Here is a 17,279-nt window from a genome sequence, read left to right on the forward strand (position 1 = left end):
CCGCAGCAACTTTGATCTTTTGAACTGGAAAACAACAAAAATATGTTAACAAGCAGCCAACAAACAGATACACAAATTATGAAATATTTTACGTAATTCACAAACAAATATATAATTTGTTTCAAATTTTAATGGGAAGGTGGGGGCTTTTCTAAATTCAATTGAGGCCACACATTGTCCATCCTGTATTCTGTTTGAGGCAACTGCACTACTCTCACAATCAATCTGAAGACACTAGCCACATTTTTTGCCTCCAATTTCAATTCCTTCTCATTTATAGTTGTCGTTTTTTCAATGTGACATTCTGCTTCTTTATTTATAAACAGTTTATTATTCTTTCAATCTTATTTAAGTTTCTAAGCAGTTGTGGGCCCCAGTTCTTCATTCTGCACATTTTACTCGCCCTGTTCCCCCCATTTCATCATCATCCTAACTCATCAGGTTACGTATCCCTACTGTTTGAAACCCCATTTTAAGATCTCATAGCTTGAACATTATAGTGACCTCCAGTGAGATACGGAAATAATCTGTATAATTTGCTAACTGCACTTCTATAGACATTGAGCCATCATTGTGGCACTGAAACACTAAAATGTACGGCTGTTTCCAACTGGATGGTTTGCTTCCAAGTTTTAAAATATAGCTTGGAGAAACTGAATAACAAAGAATACCTTTGTTGCCCATAGGCGTCGTTTTTGCTGACTTAACATAGTATGTTTTACACACATACATTTTTAATAGAAAGGACACTTTTTGTAAAATGATATTCAGTGCATCCAAGCAAGACAAAATAAGTGTTGGTTAATAACATTTCGAATAATACCTACTGAATGTGTACGCGAGGTGTCTCCAACCCTTTGATCGTGAGCTACTGGTAGCTCCCAGACACTTTCAGAGCAGCTCGCAGCCTAGAGTTAATTTTTAATCAAGCAGAGGGTCACATTTTCCATTTAAAATGAAGGGAAGGCTGTGTTTATTTTGCATTATTATCTTCGGCTGCAGATAGCAGGGCCTGATAATGAGCAGCGCTCGGTCAGATTTATGAACTAGACTGGGGTTGGGCACACAGGGGAATAACTGAAGCACCGAGGTATGTAACTCTTCAACAAGACTCCACGTCAACTCAATATTGGAGCTGAGAACAAAATTATGTTTCTTAATGCTTTTAGATGAGAGAATATTAAAATGAAAAGTTGTCTTAATGATTAAGTGGACTCTTCAGATTAATGTTCTGCCATTTCACAGTATTATATTTATAAGCGGTAGGTTTCTTACTCTCAGTGGCCAGTACACATCGTGCCATACGTATAACTAAAAATACGTTCATTTTGTTAAGTGGGGATATTTAAAGTTCAGAAAAATGTTCCATATCTGAACAGTTGTATGCACTTTAAATGTCTCTGATTAAATAAAAATGGTTGTATGTTTGTGTTATACATGTAATGATGTTACATATGGTGAATCTATGTCCTGTGCCACAAGTACTTACGACACAGGCTCTCAGTCACCCATACACATATATGCAATTCATATGCACACATATTCATATATTCCCAAATCCCATACTCTCACTGACACACATCGCAGCCCTGTCGTAGTGCCTCATGTCAAAGTATTTTGTTTGAACCATAGTTTCTAGCTCTATGGACATGAGGCTTAAAGCCAATGAAGCTGGGCGTGGGGAGTCTGGTAACAAAGCGCGAGTTCTTTAGCCTTCAGAAGCTCATGATGATTTTCACTGATCAGACGTAGCTCTCATTACAGAAAAGGTTGGAGACCCTTACACTATAGCTCCATGAAAATAAATCATATTAAAATTCCCAATTAAAGGTGGGAGATTTCCAATTTGTCCAATGGAAAATTATGATATTGCAGTGCTATTGACACCTTTGCCTAAGAAAAATACCACCCATTTATATGTGTTTTAAGGTTCTCTAAGGGCCAAGAGCTTAAATTTACATTACAGTTTTTTTAATCCTCTGAATTCTTTTTTATTGCAAGTTTGCCTCTGTTTGCTTTTTATACTTCACCTGGGAAAAAATGATTTTGAAGAGTTTCCCAGTTTTTTAGGTCAAGCCTACTAAACAGCACATGCACTGTCTATTTCAAAGCATATTGTGGTGTACCAATGGGTTTGGAGTCTGTGATTTGATAATCATTGGTTGGCTTACCTTGTCACTCTGATTTGTCTGCTTCTTATTGGTGTCCCAGCTTGTCAATCCTCTGTTTGTCAGTTCCAAGAAGCATTGCTTCTATACAATATATTTGATTGGCTCACATTGCTGTTTTCACTGCTTGCTTTCCAAGCGTAACTTTATTCTTTTGTGTTAAGCACGCCATTAGAGTGCAAATGTTTTCAAGCCATCTCCCTCATGTGCGTCTCTCTCCCTGCACTCCATGTTGCTCGATTGCTTGTATTTTTTAAACCTGGCTTGGTGTTAAAATACTGGCCCAGCCTACTCGTCAGGAGGCAACCTTATATTATAGCCATATGACTTTCAAAATGTGTGGCACCCCACTACAATTGGAATCTGTATTGGTCTGATTTTGGTCCTTAAATCGCCCTCCTACATTTTGCATGTATGCATTTATATGCTCTAATGTCATTGTGTATGAATAAGCCATTGTATGTTAATACACTTGCAATTCTTTTCGAAGCAGTGTATTAAAATGTAAAGATAACTAAACAAAAAGTGCTGGATAATTTAAAAGTATTTGGTGAATTTTCAACTTTTCCTCAAAAGATTGTATATTTGGATTTGAAATCAGTAACTTTCCCAGTTATGTGCTTAACTGAGCCAGTCCATGTTTCTTCTATGCATTTTACCCCGTTTGAAAATTGGGATTACAAGTTCCTCAATTCAAAGGAAAATTCCTAATTTTGAAGCAAAAAATAGCTTTTTTTTTTAGATTGGCTCTCCTGTTCCAAAATGTTGGAATGTATTCTTTAGCCAAATGTATTAGGGCTAGAGCGGCCCTAAGTTTCCCAGGTCCATGCTTGATGGGCTGCTTCAGTTCATTGTTTTTTTTTCACTTTGAATTCTGGGACTTGTAGTCTTCTTTATTCCATAATAGGACAGGTCCCACATCACGCATGGACCAAGGAAAGTTTGCAGGTATGCTACAATTAGCATTTACAGATTACCAAAGTCTCCAAGGTCCATGGGTGGCTAGTAGAGTTCAGATGTCTCTGGTCTGGTGGCTGGTATGCAGAAGTTTTAAATAATCAAGATATTACAACACGGGGTTAGAATGTTGCATTTTTGGGTATGCACATTCCGAGAGGTTGCTCGTCTACCCCAGCAAATAAACAAAAGCGGTTCCAAAGAGACGCCGGCCCACAGCGCCAATTGGATCGCCCATGGGAATGATTGACAAGTGCAAGCAGCCAATGAGTGCGGCTCCCACTGGCACAAACCGTGGGTAGAGATGGTCGCGGCTGGGCGCGTCCGTGCCGGGAGAGGCGGGGTCTTTTGCTAATGTCCGCCGCTCGTCCAATCAGAGCAGGCGGCGAAGTTTGAGCGAACGGCGGCGGGAGATGGCGGACACTCGCAGCTTCAAGGCGGCGGCGGCGGCGGCGGCCGGGCCCGAGGCGGCCCTGGCGAGCAGCGTGTTCTACAGGCTGAAGGTAGAGCGGGCCGAGTCCCGGGAACAGTGGGAGGCGCACGTTAGGAGGAAAGGGGGTGGCCATACTAACGGGAGAGAGTTGGCATAGAGAAAGGACTACCGGGTAGGCATAGAGAAAGGACTAGACGCGGGTAGGCATAGAGAAAGGACTAGACGTAAAGCCTGCTCGAGGGTGACGTTACAGCAAAGAATGCGGGTGTAGACACAGAGAGTACTGACGTAACAGGAAATAATGCGGATGTAGACATAAAGAGAGGACTGACATCACTGGAATGAATGCAGGTGTAGACACAGAGAGTACTGACGTAACAGGAAATAATGCAGGTGTAGACACAAAGAGAGGACTGACATCACTGGAATGCATGCAGGTGTAGACAGAGGACTGAGGTCACATGAAATAATGCAGGTGTAGACACAAAGAGATGACTGACGTCACATGAAAGAATGCAGGTGTAGACACAAAGAGAAGACTGACGTCACATGAAAGAATGCAGGTGTAGACACAGAGAGGACTGACGTCACATGAAATAATGCAGGTGTAGACACAAAGAGAAGACCGACGTCATATGAAAGAATGCAGGTGTAGACACAGAGAGTACTGACGTCATGTAAAGATGATCCTGGGGTTACGATGGAGTGCTGGGAGTCAGCCAACAGACCTGCCTTGACATACGTGGTGTTGGCTGTGTGCAGGAGAGGGTGGCATAGATTTTATAATAATATCATACAGTGCTTCACTATAGGAAAGATTACACTTGCAACTATTGCCAATTATGAACTATTTCTATACACTAACTGTATAATTTTTACCAGTTATTGATGGCAAGCTTCCTGGTTCACTACTTTGTTAAGTGTGTAGACGTATTATTTTTGTGTTCTCTCAGTGTCAGGCTTCCTTTGGGTGTTATATTCAGAGCTACTGGAATTATGCGGAAGTGGAGGACCAAATTATGCGACAAGAAAAGGCAAATTATGCGGAATACTGTAACATATTTTGTGATAGTATACGTCATTGTTTTTAAATTTTTACTCATGGTAACACGACTTTACCTTGTTAGTACCAGTTTAACACCTAGCATCAGTAATAAGCAAATTAAAGATAAGCAGTCAACCTTTACGAAGGGCTTTCCACTGCACAGGGACATAATAATCCACATTTGTAAAGCGCGAACAATCACCCGTAAGGGTCTCCCGCTTGGGGCCGTCGGGAATATTTAGCAAGCTATTGCCCAGAGTCATCGAACCGTGATCCCCAGATTCCGGAGTCAGTCGCCCTGGCCACGGCGCCACACCTCTTCTCACGTGTCACCACATTTTTACTAAGTTATGATCCATGTCAGCTAGAAACTATTTTTGGTTAAAATCTGTAGATTGTGCAGCAGAAAATGGATCATAAGGCACAGGGATCTCCAAACGTTTCTGTAATGAGAGCTGCTTATGATCAATGAAAATCATCCCGAGCTACTTACAGTATTCATGTCATAGTGACCACTTCTGACAAGATTACATTAGTAGCCACACCATTCAAGATTACTAGCCATGGTCATCTCTGTGCATCATGCACAGTTGCCAGCAGTAATGTAAACAAGCATTGGCATAGCCAATAGGTCTTGCCTTTGGGACCTTATAAGTGTTTAGCCATGCAACAGTTGATGTTGTTGCACCAAGGATATTGTGCTGCATAACTAAATACTTAATAAGGTCCCAAAAGCAAGGCCTATTGGCTATGCCAATGCTTGTTAGTCGAGAGGTGGGGCTGACCGTCAGAGGCCTGGCCGTGGCCGCCTTTGGTTTGCAAACGTCGTATGATAGCAGGCCCCATGCTGGCTGAAAGAATGCTCTCACCCGCTGGATTCAACAGAAGCTGCAAAGCTTAAGGAAAGGCAGGCCATGTTTGTTTCCTATTCATGTAAATGATAGCTTATCTGGATGCTGGGCATATTGAGTCACCGACCATTAACCCGGTTCTCAGCCTTTTGTGGACTGCAGTAAAACACATTGTAATGCAGCGGGAATCCCAGCAAAACATGCCCATTAAGTGCAAAAGCTGCCATTTGAAGTTGTGAAAAATGTTAGTCAACAGTGAGGAATCCTTTCCTGGCTTTAGCCATAGTGAAGTGTCACAGCCCCTCTCCCCTTGCACAGATATGTAAAACTTGCAACAGCGAATCAACAAAATGATAGACAATTGTAAATTCAATGGAGCACATGAATTGTGTTCCTGTGTTCATCATTCTAAAGCACACCTGTAGGCAAATTATACAGACCTCTCGTGTTCCCCAGGGGCGTGCTTCAGCCTCTCGTTACGTCCGTGTATTATAAATTCAGAATTACCAGCCCCAGCATGCAAAAAAAGAGTGAGGCATGGTTAATGTTGCGCAAGGGCCTGGGAAGACGGAGAGCTTTGACAGCACTTTGTTGAATGCTACAGTCTACAAAATGCTCCAGTGAGTTTTCTTCAAATAACTGTACTTAAATACGAACCACTTGTTCACCAATACCAACCGAAGGCAGGATTGCATTAATTTGTATGCTGGATTGTGAATCTTTTTCCGAATTCAGTTGAGAAGTTTTTGGGTGTTTAATTTGTAACGTGTGTGGCTCTGTATAGGAATGATGAATTGTATGTAAAAGTATGTTTAATAGTACGAGTTACACAAGGAAAAGATATACGTTAGCAAGTCTGTGACGAACTGAGCCCAGCGAATGAGTGAGATGGGGTCGGGGAGGGAGAGCACACAAGGGGTGGGGGCTCAAGGATGAGGGGAGGACAGTATGTGGTGAGTGAGGAGACGGTGTGAGAAGGAGAATCTGTGATGAGTCGGAAGATATAATGATCAGGAAGAGACAGGGAAAAGAGTAGGAGATGGTAAACGGGGAGCCGCAGTGACAACGAGAAGAAAGTTGGGTTGTTTCCGCGAAAGGAGGAGAAAGGATGAGAATGAGAGGAAGGAAAGAGCGAGGGAAGAGTAAAGAGAGAACTAGTGTGGGAGTATGTAATGAAGAGGGATTGAGAGCCCGTGGGGAAGGGGCAATGAGAGTCTGCGAGGGGGCCATGAGAGTCTGCGAGGAGAGAATGAGAGCAGTCTGCGAGGAAGGCAGAGACTGATGCCCATGATGAAGCGAGAATGAGAGTCTGCAAAGAAGAGAGACTGAGTGTCCGTAAGAAAGAGAGAATGGGAGTCTGGGAGGGAGAGAGAATGAGAGCTCGTGAGGAAGAAAGACAGTAGGCTGCGATAAATGAAAGGGAAGATGTGTTGATATTTTTGCCATCTTGTTGCCAAGTATTCAAAGAGGCGAGACCTAAAAAGGCTTTGTCAGTTTGGAATGCCTTTACATAGGTAATACATATTAGCTATACCTCAAATGCCAGTGGCACCAAGTTAATACTATCAGTAAGCTTTAAATATATTTTGGAAATTCAACTATTTTTCTCCAAATATCAGCTTTTGAGTTATGAAAATACACTAATTTTCATCTTAAATACACAATTTTCAGTTTTGGTATAGACATACTAATTCAGCCTAACCCACCTAATGCTCAAGGTAGACTACAATGGACTGACCTACCTGGCACTTGTTTGACTTGATGGTCAGTTTTGCTGTCTGTATCCTAACCGACACCTTCTCTAGCTGCTTCAGGTGGTCCTCCCATGAACTGCTAAACACTGCAGTGTCATCCAGGTAAGCCACACAGAACTCTTCTAATCCTGGTTCACAGGCGCTGGAAGTGGCTCGAGCATTCTTCAACCAAAAGGGTTGAACTGAATAATCCCACTGGCGTGGAAAAAGCAGTCTTCTCCCTTGTAATAAGTGACCGCTATTTGCACGTAGCCACTTGGCAAATCAAAGATCCTTATGTGTTTTTGCTTCACCAAACTGATCCACAGCTCATCACCTCTGGGCCTCGTACGCGCATCTGTTAACGACATCATTGAGGGCCCAGAAGTCCGCACAAAAATGCAAGTCTGTGAAACCGTGCTGGGGTACCAACACCGCCAGGGTTACCAACACTAATGAGCTGGCCCAGGGACTATAGGACCCCTTAATAACTCCAAAGTCCCAAATCTTGACCACTCCCGCTCTAATGCAGACTGATGTGCAGCTTGACATGGTTCAAGTCATGTAGACGTCTGGTTCTAAACCATGGGTAATCAAATCCCAGTCAAAGGGACATCCAGCATCTTGCTTCTGTCACCCCTCCACAACCATGGCTGACTTGCCACTGATTTCTATTTCAGTATGGGCAGTCCGTTACTCCTGACTTCCCCAGTGGCTACCGAACCTGTGTCTTTGGAAGCAGGGAGAATCTCTTTCAAGTTTCAGTTACTACTTTTCAACCAAAGTTCTAGCAGCTGCTGTATCTTTCAGGCAGGCACCTTCCTCCTGTTGATACTAGCTGCTTTGCGTGAATGAGCTTCAGGGCATCTTCTTCCCTTTCCCATACGTCCATTACTACTAGGTTTAAGTACACAACAAACACCGTAACTTACATCGTCTGCCATGAATTTCTCTTGTTAACTGTTTTGTGTAAATGTGCTGTTGGCAAATAGATGTTTTGTGAACGGTGGATACTGTGAGTTACGGTGCATGTTGTGTGCGTTCTTAACCGTAATTGGCAAATATCATTGGTTTTACACATTTGAGCCACAACCATAACACTGTTTGTAACGGTAAATTGTTTGAGTTAATTTCATATAACGCTGAGTGCAGGGGGGATTGAGCGCTCAACCCCCAAACCATGTCCTCCAGTGAGTGAGGCCTTCGGCTCAACCCAGTGGGGATTAGCCGCAGGGCCTGGACTATGGCCAGGCACTGCGCTCATCCCGCCTGGCCATCCATTCCCAACTGTGCATCTCCTTCAGCTGTGCGCAAAAGTGGTTGGCCTCTGGCCAGCTTCTGTGTCCTACCTCCACCTCCTGCTATACAAACAAAGGTACTTTTTTCCCACTGTCTAAAACTCACTAGTCGGAAGCAATTCCCAAGTCGAGCCCAATGTGGCAGGCGAATCCAGCACCTAAATGGCTGCTGCGAGCTCAGAAGTCTCTCTTGACTCGTGAATCAATCACTCTCCCCCCCCCCACACCCCCGCACTGCCTACTCTTAAAAAAATGGAGAAAAAAAAACCTTTTCATTATTTTCCTCTTTAAACACAATCCGTTTTCCTTCAGGGAAGATGGACTGGATTAAAAAAAAAAGATTGCTTTATTTAAAACAATCACGGACATGGTGGTCTGCTGCCCCCAGCAGGCCACCATCCCCTTGATTTTAGCCATTCCTAGGGGGTTGCAAATTGCGACCTACCTCATAAATATTAATGAGGTAGGTCGATTTGCGACCCGCTGCGAATCGCTATATGAAATTCTTGGCGTTTAATACATTTGTAATAGCGCTGACCTAATTGCCATTTGTAGAAAGTTGCTGTTAAGTAATCGCTATTACAAATGTTGATACATGTGGCTCTTAGTAACTTGTCTTTTCTTAACTACTGATTTTTAGTTCTCTACAAAACTCTGAATGATGAGAATGGATCGTAAGCTTTAAGAGGGGTGGTTGGAATTGATAGTCGAGGTGACAAGATATCACGTAGCATCCACCAAAGGTGAAAAGCAACAGCAACTAATGAATTAAATAAAGAATTGTATGAAGAGGAAATCCCCCGATTCCTCAACCTCACAATGTTTTTTAAATATATGAGCGCATTTTTTACCCCCCCCCCCCCCCCCCGGGCTTGGCACAGAGCAATAGGCCATGATTAATAGTTATGTCAAACACAGGCAGCTGGTTTTATTGATCCCATAGCCACCACCACTACTAATATTGTTGCTCAGAACAATAGTACCAAATTGTTTTCACCTGCACCGCAGTTCTTTGTTTTTAGAAGGGTCATGTTAAAGAATCCTCCGGTGTCTAGTGGGCCTTTGAATAGTGATCTTCACCCCCATCTGCCACCTCATTGGGCATAAAAACTGCTGATGGTGCAAGAAGCACAGGCCCTTCCCCCAAGAGATTGCTCCCCTTACAAAAATTTCTAGGGGCATATTTATAATAACTGACGCATCTCTGCATATCAGCAGGGATGCGCCAGTTATTTTGCGCCCCAGCTCCGCCACCATGGATGCGCCGCATTTATAATGCGGCGCACCATGGGGCAAAAACGGCACAGATGCGTCACGCATCTGTGCCGTAAAAGTGACGCATTGCTGGAGTTGCGTCACAAGCGTGACGCAGCTCCAGCAATGCTCTGGGGGGCCCTATCTGCACAATGCTGCGTCAATCCTTACGCCTGCTTCAAGCAGGCGCAGGGTTTTGACGCAGCATGGGCTCAAAAGTGACTGAGTGAAATCTTGTAGATTTCACTCAGCCACTTTTAGGAGGCGTTCCTGCGCTGGAACGCCCCCACCTGCCCTGGAACGCCTACATGTGGCGCAGGGCTTTACAACGTGACGCATCTCCCAGATGTGTCACGTTGTAAATACCCCGCACCATGGCGCAGGATTTGCGCCGCTGCTGCGTCACAAAAGTGACGCAACGGCGGCGTAAATGAGGCGCAAGTCAAACATAAATCTGCCCCCTAGTTTCTAGGAGAGCGCTAGGCGATCACATCCTACTGTAATTAACTCGCTCTCTGAAGTGAAAGGGAGGTGTTGTTTGAAATCGGAGTTTGTCAACTTTCAAACAACAGCTCCCTTCAAGCACAGTTCCCTGGGAGTTACAGCGCATGTTGTGTGCGTTCTTAACCGTAATTCGCAAATATCAGTGGTTTTACACATTTGAGCCACAACCATAACACTGTTTGTAACTGTGTTTTTTTTTAAAGGTAATTTCATATAACGAATGGGCAGTGACAACTTCACAGAACATTCAGGGTTGAGCTGTGAGCATTCTGCAACACCACATTGTCAAATCCGGATTGATGGATCTGTTGAGCCACATGTAACATTTGGGGTATGCTTGAAAGGTAGAGGACAGGATGGCAAGTCCATTGTTGTAGAGCCCTGAATGCTGAGAATATGCTTTTGTCCTACCATACTTCTGTTTCTGGGTTTGTTTTGGGTACTGTGCTTGCCTCAAACTGCATTTTAATGTTGGATGTGAAAGTACGCTGGTGATGTTTCTATGACAGTCCCACACACCTCCAGCCCTCAGAGCTCAGGTTGAGGGTGGCTAAAAACTATTACCATTTTGAAAATCCCCTAACACATGGTATTTTGCACCTGTTTGGAGTAGGGAAAACAGCAGCTACTGAAAAAGTGTTTAGGGTTGGGCTTAGAATTTTTACCCCATTGGTTAGGGAGTGCCTAAGGGTCACCCCACCCACTAGTTGGTGCCATGCATAAAGGTGGCACCTCCAAGCACCCACTTCAGAACACTTTCTGGACTTGTGGAAGATCAGAAGAGAATTGAACCTACTGTCTGTGGCCTTAGAAGAGCCCTAAAGGACTCAACCTGCTCCCTCTTGTACCCAGGAAAAAGAAGTGGACTTCACGTTTTAGTTGGCTGATCTCCTGTGTTGCTACAGGGACACAACCAATCTGCAAGAGGCCTTTTCATGGAAGTTCCCAGCTGACTAATGGACCTGGACTGGACCCTGCTGTTGGTCTCTTCCTAGCATACTGTGAGTCTAAGTGCCTCCCCCTACGCCCTGAGGGGCTTTAGAATTGTACACCAATGATTGTTTGGGTACCGAAAGAAAGTTGTGGAACTTTTGCTGCAGCCCGGTGGCATTCAGAACACTAAGTCAGAAAATCTTTGACTAAGAAGAACTTTGTTGGTGTTTCCGACCCAAGCTCCATTTGACGTTCACCTCAAGTCGCACCCAAGGTCCCATTGTACCGTGACTGTTGATTATCATTGCCCCTTTCTGCTTTTAATGTTATTGTCACTTAAAACTTTAAAAAATAATATCTGATTATATTTTGTAATATCATTTCATTTATTATATTTTGCTAACTCAGTTTGGGATTTTTATTGCTTTGCATTTAGACTTTATTACTGTTTTGGTACTGCATAAATAATTTACAAATTGCCTTAAGTTAAGCCTGTCTGCCCTGTGCCCTAACTACCTGGGGTAAGCACGGGTTAAGTCAGTGACTTTGAAGATTCACCTAGGCAAGGGTTGTGATTTTTACTTGAAATGGGCAGTCGCCCTAGTAATCCAATTTTGTACACCAAATCTAACCAATTTTGGCGAATCTACTAGGCCTGGCTTGAATGTGTTAAAACATGGAAACAAAGGCCTGCACACAGGTTGCATTTTTGCCTACCTGTGTTTCGTCTGTCAGTATATTAAAACCAGTTGCATCACTTACACTGCACTCATAATCTGCACCTTCCTCAACCTACAATCAAACATGCAAACCACTCACCCTGTACTACACACAGAGCAGACGTGAAGCTTACACTACACCTGCACACAGCGGACACATTAGTCACTCTACCCCCCAACAACAGACACATTTCCCTCAGAAGGATGCTCACACAATGAACACAATGCTCACCCTACAAAGTTCTCCGCCTGCAACCAACAACTTGCTTAACATATACTCTTACCAACAGATAACACTAAATCGTAGAACTCATCGTAAACTCACACAACACTCGCCATACCCTCACACAGATGCTCACATGAGGTCTGATGACAGCTCCTCTGTCAAGCCAGACTTAAAAGAGTGAAACAAAAATGTAACGAGTGAGTTGAGAGTTATCGGGGTCTAAGGCTTGGTTTCTATAATTGCTACTAACTCTAACAGCCAGACAGGCTATAATGTAACTAGAAGGGCATAGCGAGCTTCAATTAGATACAGATGATGTAAATAACACTTGATTTTTTAAAAAGTTTTTGTGACTGCTGATGCAGAACTGACTGTCGAGTTCAAGCTAGATGATCACATACCTTTGTAATGGGTGGTAGCTGTATTGGACAATTGGCCCACTGACATGCTCGCATAGTTCCCTTATGTGGCATCTTTTTGCGTCCCACTCTTTTAAAGGCAATAGTAAAAGGTTCTTTTTACTTAATTTGCGAACCCACATCATTTCTTCAAACAGTTCAAGCCCTCAGTTTGATTAAATATATTTAAAAATGACGCCTATGCAATATGACCGTTGTTAGACCTGGCACCTTGGCGTGAGTCTCCCTTCTACTTTTTTGTCGCTGTGCCTCATGTGTTTTTATGGTGTTGGCCGCTCATAGCACTGTGCCACTGCCAACCAGTGCCACAGTGCAAGTGCTCCCTAGGTAAAATGTATATGTTGGTTGGATTCCATGATTGGCTTATTTGGTTTACTATCAGACCCCAGTAAAGTGCACCAGGAGTGCCAGGGCGTGTAAATACAAATGCCGCTGGTGGGCTCGCAGCACTGGTTGTGCCACCCACAGAAGCGGCCTGGTAAAATGTGTCAAGGTCTGCCATGGCAGAACCTGCGTGCAGTCTGGTACTGACATGCTGACTGGCAAGTGCACCCACTTGCCTGTCCCTAAACCTTCCCTTAACTTCATGTTAGTCACCCCTATGGTAGGCCCAAGGGCAGGGTGCATTGTAGCATAAGGTAGGACAAGCCCTGATGTGTGTGGCACGTCCTAATAGTGAATTACAGCCATTTTCGTTTTTCACTATTGTAAGGCTACCCTGTTCTCATAGGCCAGAATTGGCTGTTAAGATTGTTACATCCTATGATCCTAACAGACCCAGGGAACATGGTAGAAAATCGAGTTTAGTATGCCTGAACTCAGAATAATAAGGTGCATCTTTTAGTAAGGTTTATTTTAATATTCTGCGTTTGCAAATGCCACTTTTAGAAAGTTGGCCTTTGCTTGCCTAACAATTTCAGCCCGCCTCTGCGTGATGTGTATCTGCTGTCTGGCTTGTGTGAGTGACAGGGCTGGGGAAACCCAGATGAGCAGGGCTAGGTAGCCTGGTGGTGAATAGGAAGATTGACATATAGATGGGTGGGAGGAGTACACCTGGACTCTGAATAGGGCTGTGCCCTGCCCATACAATGCTGGCTCCGCCCCCTGTGGAGCATCTGATAGCTCTGCCCTGCACCCTGAAAGAAGAAGCCTGCATCGCATCAACAAAGTGCTCCAGAACTAGACTGAACTAGGCAAGGGCCCCACTGGCCTGAGAGAACAAAGGATTTGTGGTATAAATGTAGGAGCCCTGCTCCTAAGAAAGTAGATCCTGTCCTGCCAAGAAGAAACCTCTGTCCGACCTGAAGGAACTGGAAAAGCTGCATGGAGGAGTACTGTCCCTGACCTGGGGGATTGGCCTGCAGTGGTTGTCTTGCTGCTGAAGAAGAGGAAGAAAAGACTCAAACTTTTATTTGACTTGTGCTGAGAGATCTCCAAGGGCTTGTGAGTGAGCTTGCCCCCTGAACGAAGTCCCAGGACCAGTGGGCTTCACCGCCATGAGATCGCCTTGGAAAACGGACCGTTTTCCTTGCATCTTCGACTCGAACTGCTGCGTACGTCTCGCTGAACGCAGCATACCCCCTGCAAGCTGGTATCCCGCTGTCCGGCCCGAACAACGTGACTAAGGCCCCTCTACGAGCCGTAGCTCGCACCGCAAAGGAAGGTATCGTCTGGCCTGAGCAACGCGACTAACGGGCTCCTACGAGCCATAGCTCGCACCGTAACGGAAGGACTGCGAACCGTACTTGCTACTATCCCCTACGAACCATACTGCCGGCGTACGCTCCTTTCCCCTGCTTTGGAAAGGCTGCGGTGCGTATGGTAGTTGTGTACGTCTCCCCTGTGCGGAGCGTACTGTTCGCTTGTATCCAGCGCTTTGAATCAAGATTGCCGATCTCACGGTACGGCGCGAACGGCGCGACGAACATTGAAAGCACCGTACCTACGCACCGTCCCCTGAAGCCCTGCACGCCCAAGGTCTAACGTACCGTAGTACGCATCGCACCAGGAGGACAACGCACCGTACATCGCGCTTGATGTCAGCGCAGCATCTGTGACGAACTCACCAAGTAAAGGTACTGTGCCTGTTCGCACCGTAGGGTGTACGCTTCATCCCGAAGCGCCTACAGTGCGTGTGAGACCCGTTCCCAAGCAGTTTCTACCGCGTATGGACAGGAACGAAGCACACAGAACTTTAAAACTACGCTAAAACCAAGAACTCTTTGTCCAATAAGTATTGTGGGCCGTTTAAACGTTATCTGGTCTTGTGCTAAGCCTAAACTATATATATATAAAGTGTTATTTTTCTATATATCCCAGTGTGGAGTCCATTTGTGGGGTTGTCACTGAGTTGCTGTGTGTGTGTTCACAAATGCTTAACCTGAACGCTCTGGGATAGGCCATGTCTGCTCGCGCCAAGCTACCTAGAGGGTGAGCAGGGGTTATTGTTAGTGTGCCCCCTTACCCTGACTGGAGGAAAGGTTCCCTGCTTGACACAAGTACCTACCTGTGCCAACCAGAGAACCCGGATTCTAACAGCTGTTGTCTCAATCATTGCACTACATTGAGGTGAGACCCGACCACATGTTTACGGGTACAGACAAAGCTTCTTACAAGATGGTGGCCAGCGCGTTCTGCATTTTCATGCTCGAAAAGGCTATGCCTTTACTCCTTACGCTTACTGCTCCCAGGGTGGCCGCCCTGTACAAGCAGTGCTTCTAACAGTGGTGCCTTTGTCGCACATCACATGGCTCAGCCCCTGTAGGCTTGGGACTGCTTCCAGGCAGGCCACTTCAAGGAGCAGGTCCTTTCTACTCTACTCATCATGCACCGGTGCAATGCACCTCTGCAAATGAGGCGTTATGTTTTTTGGGGATCGGGCACCCACATGTCAACTATGGATCCCAGGAAGTTTGGGCATTGATTCACCTTACATAAACCATTCCTCATGACTCCTAGAGCATGTTCAGCCATGGGAACGGCTGCCATGACATTTACAGACATCTCTGTGGTTGCCTTACGATCGTCATGCTGCTGTGTCATTATATTTTGGTTCAGTGTACATCTTAGGCAGCAAATAGGAGTGCAATAAACAAACACTCTTTCTGAGCAAGCAGACAACTTTTGCCAATAAAATCCTTTGCTTACTTCTACAAACATATGGACAACACCAAAGCCCCTTTTCTGGAGTACTTCTGCAAGTTTTTTAAATTTTGTTTATTTTTTTTATTCAGATTGATAATGTAAGATCTGGCAACAGCTGTGCTGTCAAGCCAGAACTAAAAATAGTAGCAATGTTGCAAATAAATAATTTTGACTGAGAGCCAGTGTTTTAATTGCATGTTTAAGAAAGCCTACGTGCAAACGCATCTTTACTTTGTCCAGAAACTTGTAAATCCAAAATTGTTATCTTGACCGCAGTGTAAAGCAAATGAATGTGCAGGAACAATTAGTGAATAGCACTCTCTCTCCCTTACGGGCTAGGGCATAGAAAAAGCAAACCGTTCTGAACAAAAAAGCCTTAAACCAGCAATTAAAATGTTGCAGGGTCATCAAATCGCATACCTCAAAGAGCATGCAGTGGCTGGATTCTAAGACAAGGATTACTTGAGCCCCATCACCAAAACCAGAGTGGAGCCCAAATAGGACATTGTAACCATCCAATAAATGCCATGGCCTTGCAATGCAATGTCATGAGAGCACATGAACACCAATGCCTGAGAGTAACTGATTCAAAGCCTCCTCTCTCCGTACTACGTTTTTAGGTCGAACCTTGACTGTTTTTTCAAGACCCTTATATACCATCTGGGCTTACAGCCTGCCCATCGCTTTTCATTTGTTTCTTTCAGTGTTCTTCAAAAATCCTTTCTTCAAAGTGGTTTATCTTTCCTATTTGTCCCTCCTTTTCATCGGTTGTTCACTCTCATGAAGCAGCACCCCCATACTTGTAGCCTTCCACTTGTCCCATTTGAGCAACTGTATAAGGGGCTACTTTTTCCTTTGTCCAAGAGCACTGCACACGAACGCTCGATCTTTTCTGTCACTCCGAGCTCTGACTTCTGTTTCTGTAAACAGGGCTGTAGTTCTTGTTTCTTTTTTTTAACGAAAATGTGCTCGCATTATGTTTTACAAACGCCCTTGAAAGAGTGCACGTACGAACTTTGAAAACTGGCGAGCCACCTTTAAGTTAAACCCGCCTTTTCCCATTTGAGCATGCACAGAAGTCCAAGGAATTTCCTATTCTCTCGGGAAAACCACTAGCTGCAGGCATAGAGTAGAGCGTCAATACGGAGAACGCTTGATTTGAGGGTGGTCTCTTGGGCATGGCAGCTCGCAGGCTGAAGCGGAAAACAACGGACACTCTTGCGACACTCTGGAAGTTGAAGCCACCAGAAGCTGCATTTGCCGCCACTGAACCTCAGGGGGTCTCTAGGGAAGAAAGGTTACCTCATGTTGTGTGACTGGCATTGCACAGCGCACATTCCTCCATTGGTATGGCCTCGTTGCGCTATCGGCTGCCTGGCCCACCTTTCCAAGAGGATTTGGAGTTTTCTGCCGCTAATGGAATGGTCACAGTTTGATTCCGTCTCAGGTGGAAGTACATCCCTTGGAAGACAGGGTGGCCTCCTCTCCTGTTCATATGCAGGACACCGACAATTGACGGAAAAGGCAAAAACGTTTCTCTGCGAATCCACAAATTTATCGCTAGCGGGTGTCATACACTGGGTGGAGTCAGCAGG

General features: G+C 44.7%; 1 protein-coding gene across 1 annotated transcript in view; it reads left to right on the forward strand.

The window, feature by feature from the left end:
* The first annotated feature begins 3,435 nt into the window (after window positions 1–3,435).
* The window catches only part of HAUS7 (HAUS augmin like complex subunit 7), a 95,783-nt gene continuing 81,939 nt past the window's right edge, over window positions 3,436–17,279 (forward strand). The window contains exon 1 of the mRNA XM_085629825.1: window positions 3,436–3,628. Coding sequence (XP_085485951.1) covers window positions 3,539–3,628 — 90 coding nt within the window. The 5' untranslated portion in view covers window positions 3,436–3,538. The remainder of the gene's footprint in view (window positions 3,629–17,279) is intronic.

This window comes from Triturus cristatus, chromosome 10 (genome assembly GCF_964204655.1).
Source record: "Triturus cristatus chromosome 10, aTriCri1.1, whole genome shotgun sequence".
In the NCBI taxonomy this organism is placed as follows: Eukaryota; Metazoa; Chordata; class Amphibia; order Caudata; family Salamandridae; genus Triturus; species Triturus cristatus.